This window comes from Oncorhynchus gorbuscha, linkage group LG08, assembly GCF_021184085.1.
Source record: "Oncorhynchus gorbuscha isolate QuinsamMale2020 ecotype Even-year linkage group LG08, OgorEven_v1.0, whole genome shotgun sequence".
Taxonomy (NCBI): domain Eukaryota; kingdom Metazoa; phylum Chordata; class Actinopteri; order Salmoniformes; family Salmonidae; genus Oncorhynchus; species Oncorhynchus gorbuscha.
The window spans coordinates 42,760,409-42,781,264 of NC_060180.1; the positions used below are offsets into that span (position 1 = coordinate 42,760,409).

At 46.9% G+C, this 20,856-nt stretch overlaps 1 protein-coding gene across 1 annotated transcript in view; it reads right to left on the reverse strand.

The window, feature by feature from the left end:
• The window catches only part of LOC124041683 (zinc finger and BTB domain-containing protein 46-like), a 224,966-nt gene that overhangs the window by 104,121 nt on the left and 99,989 nt on the right, over nt 1–20,856 (reverse strand). The window contains exons 2-3 of the mRNA XM_046359552.1: nt 8,031–8,256; nt 6,770–7,562 (exon numbers count right to left, since the gene is read on the reverse strand). Coding sequence (XP_046215508.1) covers nt 6,770–7,562; nt 8,031–8,219 — 982 coding nt within the window. The 5' untranslated portion in view covers nt 8,220–8,256. The remainder of the gene's footprint in view (nt 1–6,769; nt 7,563–8,030; nt 8,257–20,856) is intronic.

A 20,856-nucleotide genomic window follows, 5' to 3' on the forward strand; every position in this document is an offset into this window, starting at 1 on the left:
GCAGCCTCCAGTGGTGTGGTTGTAGCTGTTGGGTAGACTGTGAAGCCCCAGTAGATAGCAGAAAGAGTGAGAGAAATTCATATAGATTGGTGGGATTTCACACCCTCATCAAACACTGTGTGTAATCGATAAATTAGGGCTGGAGAGAAACCCCTGTTTCGCTTATCTGCCCACATCTACATGAGCAGATGCTCTAAGCAGTGTGTGTGTGTGTGTGTGTGTGTGTGTGTGTGTGTGTGTGTGTGTGTGTGTGTGTGTGTGTGTGTGTGTGTGTGTGTGTGTGTGTGTGTGTGTGTGTGTGTGTGTGTGCGTGTGCGTGCGTGCGTGCGTGCGTGCGTGCGTGCGTATACACATCACACTGTCCATCTCCTAAGAATTTCCAAAATCCCCCTAGCCAAACCAAAAGGTCACAATGTGGGTTTTTCACAGTGGAAAAAACCCTCAAAACTCACCAGTTCTTTTTTATTAGGCCAAACAGCAACTGTATTTAGCATATGTTTACCCCCTAAACAAAGCTAACAGGAAGAGAGAGACAGAAGAGAAGTAACACAGAAATCAAATAGTTCCTAAGAATGAGTACCTCGCTTGAGTCATATGAAGTAATCCAGTTGCATTAAAGTGTTATTTGGTAGCGAATTGTAACATATAATTGTATGTCTTATTTATATATTGTATTTCTAAATACTGTCCCTATCAAATACTATTATTAAGCACAATTTTCAAATAAAGTATTGAACATGGAACACATACCCTATTCAAAATGACCCTATTCAAAATGATCCTACATGTCTACTGTATACAAACACATACCCTATTCAAAATGATCCTACATGGCTACTGTATACAACCACATACCCTATTCAAAATGATCCTACATGTCTACTGCATACAAACACATACCCTATTCAAAATGATCCTACATGTCTACTGTATACAACCACATACCCTATTCAAAATGATCCTACATGTCTACTGCATACAACCACATACCCTATTCAAAATGATCCTACATGTCTACTGCATACAACCACATACCCTATTCAAAATGATCCTACATGTCTACTGCATACAACCACATACCCTATTCAAAATGATCCTACATGTCTACTGTATACAACCACATACCCTATTCAAAATGATCCTACATGTCTACTGCATACAACCACATACCCTAGCCTATTCAAAATGATCCTACGTAGAATGTATCTGACTGCTTTGGATACAACTACATACCCTATTCAAAATGATCCTACATGTCTACTGTATACAACCACATACCCTATTCAAAATGATCCTACATGTCTACTGCATACAACCACATACCCTATTCAAAATGATCCTACATGTCTACTGCATACAACCACATACCCTATTCAAAATGATCCTACATGTCTACTGTATACAACCACATACCCTATTCAAAATGATCCTACATGTCTACTGTATACAACCACATACCCTATTCAAAATGATCCTACATGTCTACTGCATACAACCACATACCCTATTCAAAATGATCCTACATATCTACTGCATACAACCACATACCCTATTCAAAATGATCCTACATGTCTACTGTATACAACCACATACCCCATTCAAAATGATCCTACATGTCTACTGTATACAACCACATACCCTATTCAAAATGATCCTACATGTCTACTGCATACAACCACATACCCTATTCAAAATGATCCTACATGTCTACTGTATACAACCACATACCCTATTCAAAATGATCCTACATGTCTACTGCATACAACCACATACCCTATTCAAAATGATCCTACATGTCTACTGCATACAACTACATACCCTATTCAAAATGATCCTACATGTCTACTGCATACAACCACATACCCTATTCAAATGATCCTACATGTCTACTGCATACAACCACATACCCTATTCAAAATGATCCTACATGTCTACTGTATATAAACCAACAAAGACCGAATAAATCCATATAATGAATGAAATGTGATTTGAAACGTCACACACACAAATGGGTTCAAAAACACACACAAACGCGCACACACACACATTCGGATGCGCACATACACACGCACCCACACATACAGAGAATTCAGTTCGCTGCTCACTGGCCACGATAATGATATCAAGCCCACAGCAGATGTTTGCAAGTGAAGGGAATCTAAGGAAACCAAATCCTATTTCTCCCAGCTGTTTAAGTGAACACAATGACAATAGGGTCTGGTTTCAATTATGGGATATTTACATAGTCTTGAAAACCCTAGACAACACAGTGACTATAGGGTCTGGTTTCAATTATGGGATATTTACATAGTCTTGAAAAACCTAGACAACACAGTGTCTAGGGTCTGGTTTCAATTATGGGACATTTACATAGTCTTGAAAACCCTAGGCAACACACTGACTAGGGTCTGGTTTCAATTATGGGATATTTACATAGGGTTTTCAAGACTATGTAAATATCCCATAATTGAAACCAGACCCTATAGTCACTGTGTTGTCTAGGGTTTTCAAGACTATGTAAATATCCCATAATTGAAACCAGACCCTATAGTCACTGTGTTATCTAGGGTTTTCAAGACTATGTAAATGTCCCATAATTGAAACCAGACCCTATAGTCACTGTGTTACATAGGGTTTTCAAGACTATGTAAATATCCCATAATTGAAACCAGACCCTATAGTCACTGTGTTACATAGGGTTTTCAAGACTATGTAAATATCCCCTAATTGAAACCAGACCCTATATTCATTGTGTTGTCTAGGGATTTCAAGACTATGTAAATATTCTATCGTTGAAACCAGACCCTAGTCAGTGTGTTGCCTCGGGTTGGGTTTTCTTGACTAATCCTTACATGCTTAGTATATTCCCATGGCATTGCTACTGTAGATACTGTTTGGAAGCATCATAAACATAGACAGTCCTTATCTCTAAGTCTCTGATAGCATCTCTTCTCCACTAAAACATCCACTCAGTGGAGGCATCTTAAAACAGCTAAGTCTATATGGGGTAGTAGAGCCAGCGTCTATGGAGAGGCATCATCAAAGAGGGGGAAGAGAGAGACAGAGAAACAGACAAAGAGAGTGACAGTGAGAGAGGACGAGAGAGAGAGTGTTTAGGTATTTTTCCATCAATAAGGAATGAAGCAATTAAGCTCCTCTCAGAGTTGAGGTGCCCTTTTCTTTCTTATCACTACTAGAGGATGTCATAGAAACCAACCGGACTGGATGGTGTCTCCACACACACACACACAAACACACACTCTTTTACTAATCCCACCACAGGTGTTTGGTTGCACCTTAATTGGGGCGGACGGGCTCGTGGGAATGGCTGAAGTGGAATAGGTGGAATGGTATCAAACACAATGTTTCTATGTTTGATACCATTCCGTTTGCTCCGTTCCAGCCATTATTGAATCCCAACATTCCTCTATGAACTACCAGTACAACCCCAACCCCCTTCCTCAAACACACAACCCTTCCTCTTGTACAGCCCATATTGCTAAAACTCCATGGTCAGGCGACACAATACCAATACTCTCAACCCCTGAAAGACAACACCCCATTACTGCACACAAGACTTCAACTAAACCACTACTCTCACACATCCAAAGACCAGCTCTGCCAGGGAAAACAGCAATTCAGCTACTGACAGCCTGATCTAACGAAAACCTTTCACAAAATATGGAAGGCAAAATACCACTGATAGGTAAATGCCAGGGTTTGGCTGCACTAGTGCCAAACGCTGCCAAAATACATTACCGGCAAACAGACACTTCCTGTCACCTTTAGTCAAGGCTGGGGGAACATTTCCTGGGTAATGCCAACCCTGCAACCTTACTCTGCTTTGGACAAAACTGGGCATGCATGTGTGTGTGTGTGTGTGTCTGTCTGTGTGTGTGTGTCTGTGTGTGTGTGTCTGTGTGTGTGTGTGTGTGTGCGTGTGCGTGCAGGTGTGTGCGTGTGTGTGTGTGTGTGTGTGTGTGTGTGTGTGTGTGTGTGTGTGTGTGTGTGTGTGTGTGTGTGTGTGTGTGTGTGTGTGTGTGTGTGTGTGTGTGTGCGTGTGTGTGTGTGTGTGCGTGTGTGTGCGTGCAGGTGTGTGTGTGTGTGTGGTTATGTGTCCCGGACTTCAAGACAATTTATAGTTAAGTAGGTAAATTAATAAAAAGCTTATACGGATCCGTCCTTCACTCCTCCCTCCCTCTCAATCCCTTCCCTGCCTCTCCCCACTCTCCCTCCTCCTTCTAGCCTCTCTCTCACCTCTCTCCCTCCCCCGTCTCCGATTCTGCCTTGCCCCATACTTTTTTTCTCTCTTCTGCCCTCTCTCTTTTCCCATCCCCCCTCTTCTCTCCTAACTTGCCACCCGTTCCTCTCCTTCCCCCCCTACTCCTCCCACACAGCCCTGTCTTTCTCCTCTTGGTCTCTCCCCCTCCTCCCTCTTCAGAGAAGTCCTTCCCTAAACCCCAGAGTCTGGATGGCGAGGACGCGCTGATAATCCATGCGCTGACCCAGGTCAATTCAATTACCCTGTTTTCTTTAGCTGCTACCACGCTTGTGCCCATTTCACAGCCAACTCCCTTAATGCACCCATGATTAGCTTCCCCTCACTTTTAATGATCTACCTATCCACACACACACACCTCGTAACTATCGAAGCCAGCCTGTGTCAGACACACACACACACACACATCTTGTACCTACTGACGTCAGCCAAATGGTAGTAAAGGAGAGAAAGACACACACCTAATGGTTTAATGTTCCCTCTAATGGAATCCAAACACTCCCATAGTTATCGAAATGTCCAAGGCTCAGGAGGTTCCTAGGAAGAGTTTTCTAAGGCAATTCATCTGTACTGTCTAACATTTTGTACAGTTGAGGTCGGAAGTTTACATACACCTTAGCCAAATACATTTAAACTCAGTTTTTCACCATTCCTGATATTTAATCCTCGTAAAAAATTCCCTGTCTTAGGTCAGTTAGGATCACCACTAAGAATGTGAAATGTCGGAATAATAGTAGAGAGAATGATTTATTTCAGCTTTAATTTCTTTCATCACATTCCCAGTGGGTCAGAAGTTTACATACACTCAATTAGTATTTTTTTCTATTTCTTTCTCTATTGTATTATTGACTGTATGCTTGTTTATTCCATGTGTAACTCTGTGTTGTTGTATGTATCAAACTGCTATGCTTTATCTTGGCCGGGTCGCAGTTGTAAATGAGAACGTGTTCTCAACTAGCCTACCTGGTTAAATAAAGGTGAAAAAACATTATTTAAATATAGGTGAAATAAATAAAAACTGGTAGCATTGCATTTAAATTGTTTAACTTGGGTGAAACGTTTCGGGTAGCCTTCCACAAGCTTCCCACAATAAGTTGGGCCCATTCCTCCTGACAGAGCTCGTGTAACTGAGTCAGGTTTGTAGGCCTCCTTGCTCGCACACACTTTATAAGTTCTGCACACAAATCTATAAGATTGAGGTCAGGGCTATGTGATGGCCACTCCAATACCTTGACTTTGTTGTCCTTAAGCCATTTTGACACAACTTTGGAAGTATGCTTGGGGTCATTGTCCATTTGGAAGTCCCATTTGAGATCAAGCTTTAACTTCCTGACTGATGTTTTGAGATGTTGCTTCAATATATCCACATAATTTTCCTCCCCATGATTTCATGTATTTTGTGAAGTGCACCAGTCCCTCCTGCAGTAAAGCACCCCCACAACACGATGCTGCCACCCCCGTGCTTCACGATTGGGATGATGTTCTTCGGCTTGCAAGCCTCCCCCTTTTTCCTCCAGACATAATGATGGTCATTATGAACAGTTCTATTTTTGTTTCATCAGACCAGAGCACATTTCTCGAAAAAGTATGATCTTTGTACCCATGTGCAGTTACAAACCGTAGTCTGGCTTTTTTATGACGGTTTTGGAGCAGTGGCTTCTTCCTTGCTGAGCGGCCTCTCAGGTTATGTCGATATAGGAGTCGTTTTACTGTGGATATAGATACTTTTTTACCTGTTTCCTCCAGCATCTTTACAAGGTCCTTTGCTGTTGTTCTGGAATTGATTTGCACTTTTCGCACCAAAGTATGTTAATCTCTAGGAGACAGAAGGCGTCTCCTTCCTGAGCGGTATGACGGTTGCGTGGTCCCATGCTGTTTATACTTGCGTACTATTGTTTGTACAGATGTCAAGCAAAGAGGCACGGAGTTTGAAGATAGGTCTTGAAATACATCCACAGGTACACCTCCAATTGACTCAAATTATGTCGATTAGCCTATCAGAAGCTTCTCAAGCCATTACATAATTATCTGGAATTTTCCAAGCTGTTTAAAGGCACAGTCAACTTAGTGTATGTAAATTTCTGACCCACTGGAATTGTGATACAGTGAATTATAAGTTAAATAATCTGTCTGTAAACAATTGTTGGAAAAATGACTTGTGTCGTGCAAAAAGTAGATGCCCTAACCGACTTGCCAAAACTATAGTTTGTTAACAAGACATTTGTGGAGTGGTTGAACACGAGTTTAAATGACTCCAACCTAAGTGTATGTAAACTTCTGACTTCAACTCTATGTGCCCTTTGCTTTACCTTTCAAAATGATATACGATAATCATGTTACCAAATATGAATTAAGTAGATACAACCAAAGCATATAGCACAAGCTGCCCTCCCTTCCCCTGTACCGAGGATGAAGCTCAGCTACCTGGGACCACCAGCTCCATCACTCTCTCTCTGTAACCCTCCCATGTACCCAGGGTGAGTGTCCTACCTGGGATGTCTTTTCCATTGTAGCTCCACCCCGTCACGCCCATCATGGAGGGCAGCGGCGATCCCGCCCTGCTGTCTCTGTCCCCCTCGGCCTGCTGGGTAATGTGTCTGACCGTGTCCTTGTTCTTCCGGTTTTTCCTCCGCCCAGACCCAGAGGGCTGCCATGGCCCTTCTCCTCCTCCCCCCTGATCCCCCTGTGTCCCTGCTCCCACATTGGGTCCATCCCGGGGGTGAGAAACAGAGGAGGGTGAGACTTGTTCCTCTTTGACAGTGATGGGGCGATAGCTGTGTGGCCAGGCGGGCTGGGAGTCGTGACCACCGTCCTCTTGGCTCTCGTGGCTCTTGGGTGGTTCCTGGTCCTCTTTCCCGTAGGTACTGCCACTACCCTCATGGCAGCTGGCAATGGCGGAGTCCCCAGAGGAGTTGGCCGGGCTGGTATGCCTCCCCAGCCAGGGAGAGGAGCTTCGTCCTGATATGATAGACACCAAGGCTTCTGACGCCACCCCTCCTCCCCCTCCCCCTATCCCAGCGCCCGCGGCAGCGCCCATCTCGACGTCGGCCAGTTCAGAGCGGAGACTGATGTCCAGCGCGGCCCTGATGAAGCCGTGACAGGCCTGGACGATGTCGGTCATCTGCAGGTAGCTGGCGGCTGACATCACCTCAATGACGTTTTTACTGGTCAGCGCCAGGTGGGCCGAGTACATGAAGTCCAGGATGGCCTTGAAGCCCGTCGCCGTGACGATGTCCAGGTGAGTGACAGTCGTCTGGTGATGTGGCTCCGCCCCTTTCTTCACCTGAATGATGAATAAAAGTATGTTTGGTGACCTGTCGTTACTGTTTAGCCCTTCACATTTACATGTTAGTCATTTAGCAGACGCTCTTATCCAGAGCATTCATCTTACAGTAGCTAGGTGAGACAACCACATATCACAGTTGCAGTAAGTAGATTTTCCCTCAATAAAGTAGCGAAATGTTAGTAGGAAAAGACAAGCACCGTGAGGTTTACTTAAGATACTCTTTAAAGAGGTAAGGTTGAAGACTGTCCCGACGTTAGCGGGAAGCTTGTTCCACCATTGGGGTGCCTTCTCACAAACTCAATATGCTTAACATAGTATGTCATTCAAGCAACCAATCAATCAATCAACCCCATATAGAGCAGGCAAAGGGGACAGCAGCACTTAACTGTGATCTGGGATTAAGGCCAACTTCCAGTCCTCCACCACCAACGTACATAAACATCTCCACAGATCTCCCACACCCACCTGGCAGTAGAGGGTCTTGAAGTAACGCGAGGAGCCCAGGAGGACGTTCTTGTGGGCCTTGAAGATCTTCCCCTCCACGATGACACAGGCGTCACACAGGATGCCATGCTGCCGCTGCTCGCTGAGCTCCCGCAGGAGCTGCCGGTAGTGGGACGAGATCTCCATGTCCTCCTTCCTGTTGCTGTTCATTGAGTTAGCTGACCTGTTAGCCTCTCCTGGATACGGTCTGAGGGAGAGAGAGTTTACAGTTTCATTTGGTTAGCTGACTGGGAGGAAGGGAGACTGGGACGGTGGTAGGTAGGTTATAACAAACCAGTCCACCATCCAATACAGTTTGCCAGTTACAGTAAAACATTGACAGAGCTTGGGAGTATGAGATGAGCTATACAATTCCTAATGACTAATTACCACAAAGCATAAAAAAATGCAAACATTGCCTCGAAATCCCTGATTCAAAGCAATGCAAAATACCCCAACATGGCCCAATCAGCTACTGACAAACCAAGCACTGTGTGTTGTACAGCCTGGAGAACTGTGGTTCACCCTGGAGACTAGAGACTCTGTCTGTCTGTCTGTCTGTCTGTCTGTCTGTCTGTCTGTCTGTCTGTCTGTCTGTCTGTCTGTCTGTCTGTCTGTCTGTCTGTCTGTCTGTCTGTCTGTCTGTCTGTCTGTCTGTCTGTCTGTCTGTCTGTCTGTCTGTCTGTCTGTCTGTCTGTCTGTCTGTCTGTCTGTGTGTGTGTGTGTGTGTGTTTGTGTGTGAGAGAGAGTTCACAAGTCCTTGCTTCTCTCTCTCTCTCTATGGGGAGGACAGGTCCTTGCTCCTCTCTCTCTTTATGAGGAGAACATTTCCTTGTTCCTCTCTCTATGGGGAGAACAGGTCCTTGCTTCTCTCTCTCTCTCCCTCTCTCTCTCTCTCTCTCTCTCTATGGGGAGGACAGGTCCTTGCTCCTCTCTCTCTCTATGGGGAGGACAGGTCCTTGCTCATCTCTCTCTCTTTATGAGGAGAACAGGTCCTTGCTCCTCTCTCTATGGGGAGAACAGGTCCATGCTTATCTCTCTCTCTCTCTCTCTATGGGGAGGACAGGTCCTTGCTCCTCTCTCTCTTTTTATGAGGAGAACAGGTCCTTGCTCCTCTCTCTCTCTATGGGTAGAACAGGTCCTTGCTTCTCTCTCTCTCTGCCTCAGGACTACCTGACATGATGACTCCTTGCTTTCCCCAGTCCACCTGGCCGTGCTGCTGCTCCAGTTTCAACTGTTCTGCCTTATTATTATTGGACCATGCTGGTCATTTATGAACATTTGAACATCTTGGCCATGTTCTGTTATAATCTCCACCCGGCACAGCCAGAAGAGGTCTGGCCACCCCACATAGCCTGATTCCTCTCTAGGTTTCTTCCTAGGTTTTGGCCGTTCTAGGGAGTTTTTCCTAGCCACCGTGCTTCTACACCTGAATTGCTTGCTGTTTGGGGTTTTAGGCTGGGTTTCTGTACAGCACTTTGAGATATCAGCTGATGTACGAAGGGTTATATAAATACATTTGATTTGATGATTTGATTTGATGGGGAGAACAGGTCCTTGCTCCTCTCTCTCTCTCTCCATGGGGAGAACAGGTCCTTGCTACTCTCTCTCTCTATGAGGAGAACAGGTCCTTGCTCCTCTCTCTCTATGGGGAGAACAGGTCCTTGCTCCTCTCTCTCTATGGGGAGAACAGGTCCTTGCTCCTCTCTCTCTCTATGGGGAGAACAGGTACTTGCTCCCCTCTCTCTCTCTCTCTCTATGAGGAGAACAGGTCCTTGCTCCTCTCTCTCTATGGGGAGAACAGGTCCTTGCTCCTCTCTCTCTATGGGGAGAACAGGTCCTTGCTCCTCTCTCTCTCTATGGGGAGAACAGGTACTTGCTCCCCTCTCTCTCTCTCTCTATGGGGAGAACAGGTCCTTGCTACTCTCTCTCTCTATGAGGAGAACAGGTCCTTGCTCCTCTCTCTCTCTATGGGGAGAACAGGTACTTGCTCCTCTCTCTCCCTATGGGGTGAACAGGTCCTTGCTCCTCTCTCGCTCTATGGGGAGAACAGGTCCTTGCTCCTCTCTCGCTCTCCATGGGGAGAACAGGTCCTTGCTCCTCTCTCTATATGGGGAGATCAGGTACTTGCGTCTCTCTCTCTCTCTATGGGGAGAATAGGTCCTTGCTCCTCTCTCTCTCTATGGGGAGAACAGGTCCCCTCTCTCTCTATGGGAAGAACAGGTACTTGCTTCTCTCTCTCTCTCTATGGGGAGAACAGGTACTTGCTTCTCTCTCTCTCTCTCTCTCCATGGGGAGAACAGGTCCTTGCTCCTCTCTCTCTCTATGGGGAGAACAGGTCCTCTCTCTCTCTCTCTCTCTCTCTCTCTGGGGAGAACATGTCCTCTCTCTCTGGGCCGAACATGTCCTCTCTCTCTCTCTCTGGGGAGAACATGTCCTCTCTCGCTCTCTGGGGAGAACATGTCCTATCTCTCTCTCTGGGGAGAACAGGCCCTATCTCTCTCTCTGGGGAGAACAGGCCCTATCTCTCTCTCTGGGGAGAACATGTCCTCTCTCTCTCTCTGGGGAGAACATGTCCTCTCTCTCTCTCTGGGGAGAACATGTCCTATCTCTCTCTCTCTGGGGAGAACATGTCCTATCTCTCTCTCTCTGGGGAGAACATGTCCTATCTCTCTCTCTCTGGGGAGAACATGTCCTCTGTCTCTCGCTGGGGAGAACATGTCCTATCTCTCTCTCTGGGGAGAACAGGTCCTTGCTCCTCTCTCTCTCTCTATGGGGAGAACAGGTCCTTGCTCCTCTCTCTCTATGGGGAGAACAGGCCCTCTCTTTCTCTCTCTGGGGAGAACAGGTCCTTGATCCTCTCTCTCTCTCTATGGGGAGAACAGGTCCTTGCTCCTCTCTCTCTATGGGGAGAACAGGTCCTTGCTCCTCTCTCTCTCTGGGGAGAACAGGTCCTTGCTCCTCTCTCTCTATGGGGAGAACAGGCCCTCTCTCTCTCTCTCTGGGGAGAACAGGTCCTTGCTCCTCTCTCTCTCTATGGGGAGAACAGGTACTTGCTTCTCTCTCTCTCTCCATGGGGAGAACAGGTCATTGCTCCTCTCTCTCTATGGGGAGAACAGGTACTTGCTTCTCTCTCTCTCTATGGGGAGAATAGGTCCTTGCTCCTCTCTCTCTCTATGGGGAGAACAGGTCCCCTCTCTCTCTATGGGGAGAACAGGTACTTGCTTCTCTCTCTCTCTATGGGGAGAACAGGTACTTGCTTCTCTCTCTCTCGCTCTATGGGGAGAACAGGTCCTTGCTCCTCTCTCTCTCTATGGGGAGAACAGGTCCTCTCTCTCTGGGGAGAACATGTCCTCTCTCTCTCTCTGGGGAGAACATGTCCTATCTCTCTCTCTTGGGAGAACAGGCCCCCTCTCTCTCTCTCTGGGGAGAACAGGACCTCTCTCTCTCTCTCTCTCTCTCTCTGGGGAGAACAGGTCCTTGCTACTATCTCTCTCTCTGGGGAGAACATGTCCTCCATTTGGCTTCTTTCCACCCTATCACCCCACTAACTGACCTCCAGTGATTACACACAACTCTTCAACAAAACAGAGCTGAACTGCTTTACAGTGTATGTGCTGCATTGCATTTCATTCAGTTAATGCCTTCTCTTACTGGGATCTTTATGTGTATGGATGGCCTTCCTACTGGGGTGCTAATCAATAGGTAACGGTTTGAGGAGAACTCAACAGAGCCCTTTGTCCCCTTTGACTGTTCACAGGTTAAAGACATGCGGAAAACACACAGGAGAGTCGGAACGAAGGAGAGAGAAGAGAGGAAGAGGGAGGGAGGGAGGGAGGGAGAGAGAGAACAAAGGGACATTGCCATGCCGACGCACTTACAGTGTGAATTGGGGATTGAATCGTGACACAAACACTCACAAATACACACAGCCATGTAAACTGCACTCGCAGACACACATGCCAACACAACACCCAGGTCAACACACAGGCCAATACACACACACACCAACACACACACACAGTATTTGGAGCATTAGCATCCCCCGCTAAAGTTCTCGTCTTGGTGAAGGATAAGCAGAGTGTTACCAAATGCAGTGCTGATTTGTTTAGGGAATGCCACAGCTGTCACCTCTCATTGGCTGTTCAGGGAGATGACAGCCGTGGTTGGCTGAGGTGACAGCAGCGTTTGCTTGGGGGGCCGGCACACTTCAGGTCATGTTTGAGAAAGCTGTGCTCAACCTGATGGCTTGTAAGATCACATCAATCCTGTGTGTCTCTCACATCCACTCAAACAAACATACCTCAAGTCAACGAACACAGCAGCAGCTGAGTGACAAGGCTGTCTGTCTCTGTGTGTGTGCGTGTGTGTGTGTGTGTGTGCATGTGAATGTGTGCGTGTGTGTGTGTGCGTGCGTGTGAATGTGTGCGTGCGTGTGAATGTGTGCGTGCGTCTGTGTGTGCGTGCGTATGTGTGCGTATGTGCGTATGTGTGCGTATGTGTGCGTGTGTGTGTGCGTGCGTGTGTGTGTTGCGGGGAATAGGGGGAGGGCTTGTCGACGGTCACACACAACTGGCTGCTTCCTCACACACACAACCAACTGGCTGCTTCCTCACACAACCAACTGGCTGCTTCCTCACACAACCAACTGGCTGCTTCCTCACACAACCAACTGGCTGCTTCCTCACACAACCAGCTGGCTGCTTCCTCACACAACCAACTGGCTGCTTCCTCCCACAACCAACTGGCTGCTTCCTCACACAACCAACTGGCTGCTTCCTCACAACCAACTGGCTGTTTCCTCACACACACAACTGACTGCTTCCTCACAAACACAACTGGCTGCTTCCTCACACAACCAACTGGCTGCTTCCTCACACAACCAACTGGCTGCTTCCTCACATAACCAACTGGCTGCTTCCTCACACAACCAACGGGCTGCTTCCTCACACAACCAACGAGCTGCTTCCTCCCACAACCAACTGGCTGCTTCCTCCCACAACCAACTGACTGCTTCCTCAAACAACCAACTGGCTGCTTCCTCACACAACCAACTGGCTGCTTCCTCACTCAACCAACTGGTTGCTTCCTCCCACACAACCAACTGGCTGCTTCCTCACACAACCAACTGGCTGCTTCCTCACACAACCAACTGGCTGCTTCCTCCCACACAACCAACTGGCTGCTTCCTCACACAACCAACTGGCTGTTTCCTCACATACCCAACTGGCTGCTTCATCACATAACCAACTGGCTGCTTCCTCACACAACCAACTGGCTGCTTCCTCACACAACCAACTGGCTGCTTCCTCCCACACAACTGACTGTTGCCTCGTAACCAGGGTTTTTTGGTTCTTTAAGGCATGTAAAAAAGCTGAGAAGTTATTTTCTTCAACACAAAATCACCTTGTCCCTCCATCCATCCAAAGACATGTAAAGATTTTCTCCAAGGCTTGTCACAAAGAAAAGCTGAGGGGAAACGAGGTTCAATGTGAACCCACATTGTCCCTCAGTCCCTCTAAAGGCATGTTTTGACGTCGTTATTCTCCTCTCATGTCAAACATCTATACTGCAGCATCCAACCTTGAGAAACAGCCCTTTCTCTTCTGGGCTGATAGAGGAGTTGAAAGCCCTCACCTCTCAACACAAACCCCGCAGCTTTTAAGGACACAATTATTCCCTTCCTCCTCTCATCCTGTTCTCCACTCCTCCTCTCTTCCTTTGACACTGGAGTATCACCCCCCCCTCCTCCTCCTCCTCCTCCTCTTCCTCTTTCATTTCCCTGCTGTAAAACAGTATATCAGCAGATATATCGGTATCAGTACATTTTGTCCCCCAATAAATCAGAATCGGTACCGGACACAAAAAAACATATCGGTCGGGCTCAAATTAAAATGCAACAATTAACTGCTGGAAGACGAAACAACCAACTAGCTCTCACAGTCGCACGTCAGAATTAGACGTTCATCCATGTTTCTCAAACCTCAAATTACAACGCCTCCCTTCCAAGGTGAAGTCTAGGCATCAATTATGAATGGTTAAGGTTGGGGATAGGCTTAAAACAAAAACAACTATCGCAAGATTAGAACCTTTGGAACCAGAAGCAGATGCCCATGCCCACCCCGTCCACCTCGCCCTAGCAGCGCTCACTGTTGCCCCTAGTGGCCGTTGTCCACATGATCTCCCAACGTCCTCAGACATAAATGGGCATCAAATACTGACTTGTATAATAGGCGATCTGCCTGAAAACAACAACTTGCTGTGAGAGAGGGAGAGCGAGGCAGATGGAGAGAGAAAGAGGGGAACACTAATCAGATTTACCGCTTCAGTAGACCCAGTGAGAAACTGAGAGAGAGTTTGGCAGAGAGAGAGAGGTAGAGGGAGAGAGAGATAAAAAAAAATAACTTTCATGGAGTGAGCTGCCTTACGAACTCTGAACTCTGTGGATCATTTGTCTAATTGGCTACTTTCATTTCCCCATCCACCTTCTCTTGCATTCCTATGGATGTGGACCCTACGCTCCAAAGGGGAACATCCCCCACTCATCCAGTCATCCCTTCCTCCCTTCACTCCCCTCCATATGCCCTTTACTTGCCCCTCCAACTCTCCCTGAGCTATAAGGTTCATCTCTTACAACCCCTTATCCACCCCTCATCCACCCAACCCCTCAGAGTCTCATAAAGTAGTGGTAATTAATGTGAACCATTAGGAGAATATGGAGAGTAGTACAGTCCATTGCAAAGGGGGAAAACAGTCTAGAGAGTGAGAAAGAATGGTGAGAGAGAGAGGGAGAGAGAGAGATAGGAGTGTATTAATGCACCAATTTGTAAGTCGCTCTGGATAAGAGCGTCTGCTAAATGACTTAAATGTAAATGTAAATGTATTACTCATCTAAAGTAGTGATGGAGAGACAAGGCTGTCTGTCTGTCTGTCTCTGTGTGTGTCTCTGTGTGTGTGTGTCTGTCTCTGTGTGTGTGTGTGTGTGTGTGTGTGTGTGTGTGTGTGTGTGTGTGTGTGTGTGTGTGTGTGTGTGTGTGTGTGTGTGTGTGTGTGTGTGTGTGTGTGTGTGTGTGTGTGTGTGTGTGTGTGTGTGTGTGTGTGTGTGTGTGTGTGTGTGTGTGTGTGTGAAAGAGAGAGAAAGAGGACAGAGAGAGCAAGAGAGAGAGCGAGAGAAACAGAGAAACAGAGAGAGAGAGAAAGAGCACTCAGGGGCTCTCTTTAAAGCATGCCACAAAAGCTTTAAGTCCCTGTCACCCTCACAGAGTCCAAATCAGAAGTGACTACCATCCTCAAGCCACACACACACACTCACACCCCTACCCGTCCCTGAACACACACCCTGCACAGAGACACACACTCCAACTACTGATCATAACACACAGAGACACACACACCAACTACTGATCATAACACACAGAGACACACACACCAACTATCCTGATCGCGTCACAACCAAGGTACTTTAGGTCCAAAGCAGACAACTAAGGAGAAGAGACGGGTGATGGAGAGAGGGAACGGGGCTCTTTCCTTTCTCTCTCTTTCTCTTTTTTATTTTCTGTCGCTCTGGGCAAGGAGGACAGCATCTTGACCTGAGAGGAAGGGGAGAGGAGAGTGATGGAGAGAAATAAAGAGGGTGAAAGGAGAGAGGAGGAGGTATAGATATGGAGACAGACAGCAAACGAAGTAGAAAAATGAAGAGACAGCTGAAGAGAGTGAAAAAGAGGTAGAAAGATAAAGAGGTGGAAAGACAGAGACAGAGAGAGACAGAGACAGAGAGAGAGAGACAGAGAGACAGAGTGAGTGAGTGAGTGAGTGAGTGAGTGAGTGAGTGAGTGAGACCCTAAGTCGTGCCTGCGTCAGTTTGACTCGCAGGCAGACAATATTTTTAAAACAGCTTTCCTTCCACTCAACTGGGCATCAAGGCCATTATCCTGGGGTTAATCCCCAATCCTACAGAGCTTCTCTGGCTTTGCTCTGCTCTGGCTCCGCTCTGGGACAAGATGGGGTGGCAGCCCATCAACTAAACAGGCAGACTCAAAACACACACACACACACACACAGTAGAAACATGCACACACGGGCAGAGAGGCACAGAAACAACAAAACTGTTAACAGGGAATATATGCAGTTCTCTTGAGTTGACCATTAGTACTATACGTAACCTGTAGAAGGCTCTATCCCACTCTACGTCCCTCCGTCTGTCTGTCCCTGTTCCTATCTTTAACCCCATCCCCAAACATATGTTTGATCCATAGTTCTGGCTCGGGTCCAGGTAGCCCAGGTGCGAGAGGACAGTCTCACCACGAAGTGAGGAAAGAGGATCCAGCAGGCTTATCCAAGGTGTCTTAAAGTCACCTCCACCTCTCCCCCAATCCCTCTCTCCACCTTTCTTCTAAAGCCTGGGCCACCCCCCACCTCCAAGGTGAATCCATTCACCACTTGGATCAGCTGGGATAAACCGAAGGAGACAGAAATAAGGTGTGAGGAGGATTGGTGAATGTGTGTCTCTGAGTTTGTCTGTGTCCGTGATCGTGTGTCTGTGCACATATGACAAACGTCATTCACTACATGACCAAAAGTATACATCTCATTCCAAGATCATGGGCATTAATATGAAGTTGGCCCCTCCTTTGCTGCTATAACAGCGTCCACTCTTCTGGGAAGGCTTTCCACTAGAAATTGGTACTTGCTTCCATTCAGCCACAAGAGCATTAGTGAGGTCGGGCACTGATGTTGGGCGATTAGGCCTGGCTCGTAGTTGGCGTTCCAATTCATCCCAAAGGTGTTCAATGGGGTTAAGGTCAGGGCTCTCTGCAGGCCAGTCAAGTTCTTCCACACCGACATCGACAAACCATTTCTGTATGGACCTCGCTTTGTGCATGGGGGCATTGTCATGCTAAAACAGGAAAGGGCCTTCCCCAAACTGTTTCCACAAAGATGGAAACACAGAATCATCTAGAATGTCATTGTATGCTGTAGCATTAAGATTTCCCTTCACTGGAATTAAGGGGCCTAGTCCAAAACATGAAAAACAGCCCCAGACCATTATTCCTCCTCCACCAAACTTTACAGTTGGCACTATGCATTGGGGTAGGTAGCGTTCTCCTGGCATCCGCCAAACCCAGATTGGTCCGTCGGCTTGCCAGATGGTGAAGCGTAATCCATCACTCTAGAGAACATGTTTCCACTGCTCCAGAGTCCAATTGTGACTAGCTTTACACCGATCTAGCCAACGCTTGGCATTGTGCATGGTGATCTAAGGCTTGTGTGTGGCTGCTCGGCGATGGAAACCCATTTCATGAAGCTCCCGACAGTTGTGCTGAAGTTGCGTCCAGAGGCAGTTTGGAACGCGGTAATGGTGTTGCAACCGAGGACAGACAATGTTTATGCGTTACTCATCCCGTTCTGTGAGCTTGAGAGGCCTACCACATTGCGGCTGAGCCTGTTGCGGCCGTCGTCAAATGAATGAGACCAAGGTGCAGCTTGGCATTCATGATTTTTAATAAAACTGAACACCGCAACAAAATAAGAAAGTAGAAAAAACGAAAGAGCACAGTTCTGTCAGGCAACAAAACAGCTAAACAGAAAATAACTCCCTACAAAACCCAAACGGAAAATCACAACTTATATATGATCCCCGATCAGAGACAACGATAGACAGCTGCCTCTGATTGGGAACCACACCAGGCAAAAACAACAAAGAAATAGAAAACATAGATTCTCCCATCTGAGTCCCACCCTGATCTAACCAAACATAGAGAATAAATAAGGTTCTCTAAGATCAGGGCAGAGCCATTGTTGCTCCTAGATGTTTCCACTTCACAATAACAGCATTTACAGTTGACTAGGGCAGCTCTAGCAGGGCAGAAATTTGTCGAACAGTTGTTGGAAAGTTGGCAGTTCCACATTGAAAGTCACTGATCCTCTTCAGTAAGGCCATTCTATTGCGAATTTTGTCTTTGGAGATTGCATGGCTGTGTGCTAAATTTTATACACGTGTCAGCAAGGGTGTGGCTGAAATAGCTAAATCCACTAATTTGAAGGGGGGTGCACATACTTCTGTAAATATAGGGTATGTACCTGTACTTGTAGCTGTCTAAGTATAGAAAAGACACTGTGAACCGTACATTAATCTTGTACACTTAGCAAACAGGTGTTTGTCAGTGCCAGGGACACAGCTTGCCTCGACTCCACCACTCACCACTTACTTATCATTATAGATAGCCTAAATACTCAGGGAGACAGCTAGCCCAAATACTCAGGGTCACAGCTAACCCAATACTCAGGGAGACAGCTAGCCTAAATACTCAGGGTGACAGCTAGCCTAAATAATCAGGGAGACAGCTAGCCCAAATACTCAGGGAGACAGCTAGCCTAAATACTCAGGGAGACAGCTAGCCTAAATACTCAGGGAGACAGCTAGCCCAAATACTCAGGGTCACAGCTAACCCAATACTCAGGGAGACAGCTGGCCTAAATACTCAGGGTGACAGCTAGCCTAAATAATCAGGGAGACAGCTAGCCCAAAAACTCAGGGAGACAGCTAGCCTAAATACTCAGGGAGACAGCTAGCCTAAATACTCAGGGAGACAGCTAGCCCAAATACTCAGGGAGAAAGTTGGTCCAAATACTCAGGGTGACAGCTAGCCTAAATAATCAGGGAGACAGCTAGCCCAAATACTCAGGGAGATAGCGAGCCTAAATACTCAGGGAGACAGCTAGCCCAAATACTCAGGGAGACAGTTGGCCTAAATACTGAGGGAGACAGCTAGCCTAAATACTCAGGGAGAGAGCTAGCCCAAATACCCAGGGAGACAGCTAGCCTAAATACTCAGGGAGACAGCTAGCCAAAATACTCAGGGAGACAGCTAGCCAAAATACTCAGGGAGACAGCAAGCCCAAATACTCAGGGTGACAGCTAGCCCAAATACTCAGGGAGACAGCTAGCCTAAATACTCAGGGTGACAGCTAGCCTAAATACTCAGGGTGACAGCTAGCCTAAATACTCAGGGAGACATCTAGCCTAAATACTCAGGGTAACAGCTAGCCTAAATACTCAGGGTGACAGCTAACCTAAATACTCAGGGAGACAGCTAGCCTAAATACTCAGTGAGACAGCTAGCCTATATACTCAGGGTGACAGCTAGCCTAAATACTCAGGGAGACAGCTAGCCTAAATATTCAGGGAGACAGCTAGCCTAAATATTTCGGGTGACAGCTAGCCTAAATATTTAGGGTGACAGGTAGCCTAAATACTCAGGGAGACAGCTAGCCGAAATACTCAGGGTGACAGCTAGCCTAAATACTCAGGGTGACAGCTAGTCCAAAAACTCAGGGTGACAGCTAGCCTAAATACTCATTGTGACAGCTAGCCTAAATACTCAGTGAGACAGCTAACCTAAATACTCAGGCTAAAAGCTAGCATAAATACCCAGGGTGACAGCAAGCCTAAATACTCAGGGTGACAGCTAGCCTAAATACTCAGGGAGACAGCTAGCCTAAAAACTCAGGCTGACAGCTAGCCCAAATACTCAGGGTGACAGCTAGCCTAAATACTCAGGGTGACAGCTAGCCTAAATACTCAGAGAGACAGCTAGCCTAAATACCCAGGGCCCAAATACTCAGGAGACAGCTAGCCTAAATACTCAGGGTGACAGAGAGCTAGCCTAAATACTATGGGTGACAGCTAGCCCAAATACTCAGAGAGACAGCTAGCCTAAATGATCAGACAGGCCCAGGGAGACAGCTAGCCTAAAACTCAGGGAGACAGCTAGCCTAAATACTCAGGGAGACAGCATCTAGCCTAAATACTCAGGGAGACACAGCTAACCCAAATAGCCTAAATACTCAGGGTGACAGCTAGCCTAAATACTCAGGAGACAGCTAGCCTAAATACTCAGGGGAGAGCTAGCAAATACCCAGGGAGACAGCCCAAATACTCAGGGTGACAGCTAGCCTAAATGCTGACAGCTAGCCCAAATACTCAGGAGACAGCTAGCCTAAATACAGGAGACAGCTAGCCTAAATACTCAGGGTGAAATACTCAGGGAGACAGCTAGCCCAAATACTCAGAGAGACAGCTAGCCTAAATGATCAGGGTGACAGCTAACCTAAATACTCAGGAGACAGCTAGCCTAAATACTCAGGGTGACAGCTAGCCTAAATACTCAGGGTGACAGCTAGCCTAAATACTCAGGGTGACAGCTAGTCCAAAAACTCAGGGTGACAGCTAGCCTAAATACTCATTGTGACAGCTAGCCTAAATACTCAGTGAGACAGCTCAGGCTAAAAGCTAGCATAAATACCCAGGGTGACAGCAAGCCTAAATACTCAGGGTGACAGCTAGCCTAAATACTCAGGGAGACAGCTAGCCTAAAAACTCAGGCTGACAGCTAGCCCAAATACTCAGGGTGACAGCTAGCCTAAATACTCAGGCTAAAAGCTAGCATAAATACCCAGGGTGACAGCAAGCCTAAATACTCATTGTGACAGCTAGCCTAAATACTCAGTGAGACAGCTAACCTAAATACTCAGGCTAAAAGCTAGCATAAATACCCAGGGTGACAGCAAGCCTAAATACTCAGGGTGACAGCTAGCCTAAATACTCAGGGAGACAGCTAGCCTAAAAACTCAGGCTGACAGCTAGCCCAAATACTCAGGGTGACAGCTAGCCTAAATACTCAGGGTGACAGCTAGCCTAAATACTCAGGAGACAGCTAGCCTAAATACCCAGGGTGAGAGGTAGCCTAAATACTATGGGTGACAGCTAGCCCAAATACTCAGAGAGACAGCTAGCCTAAATGATCAG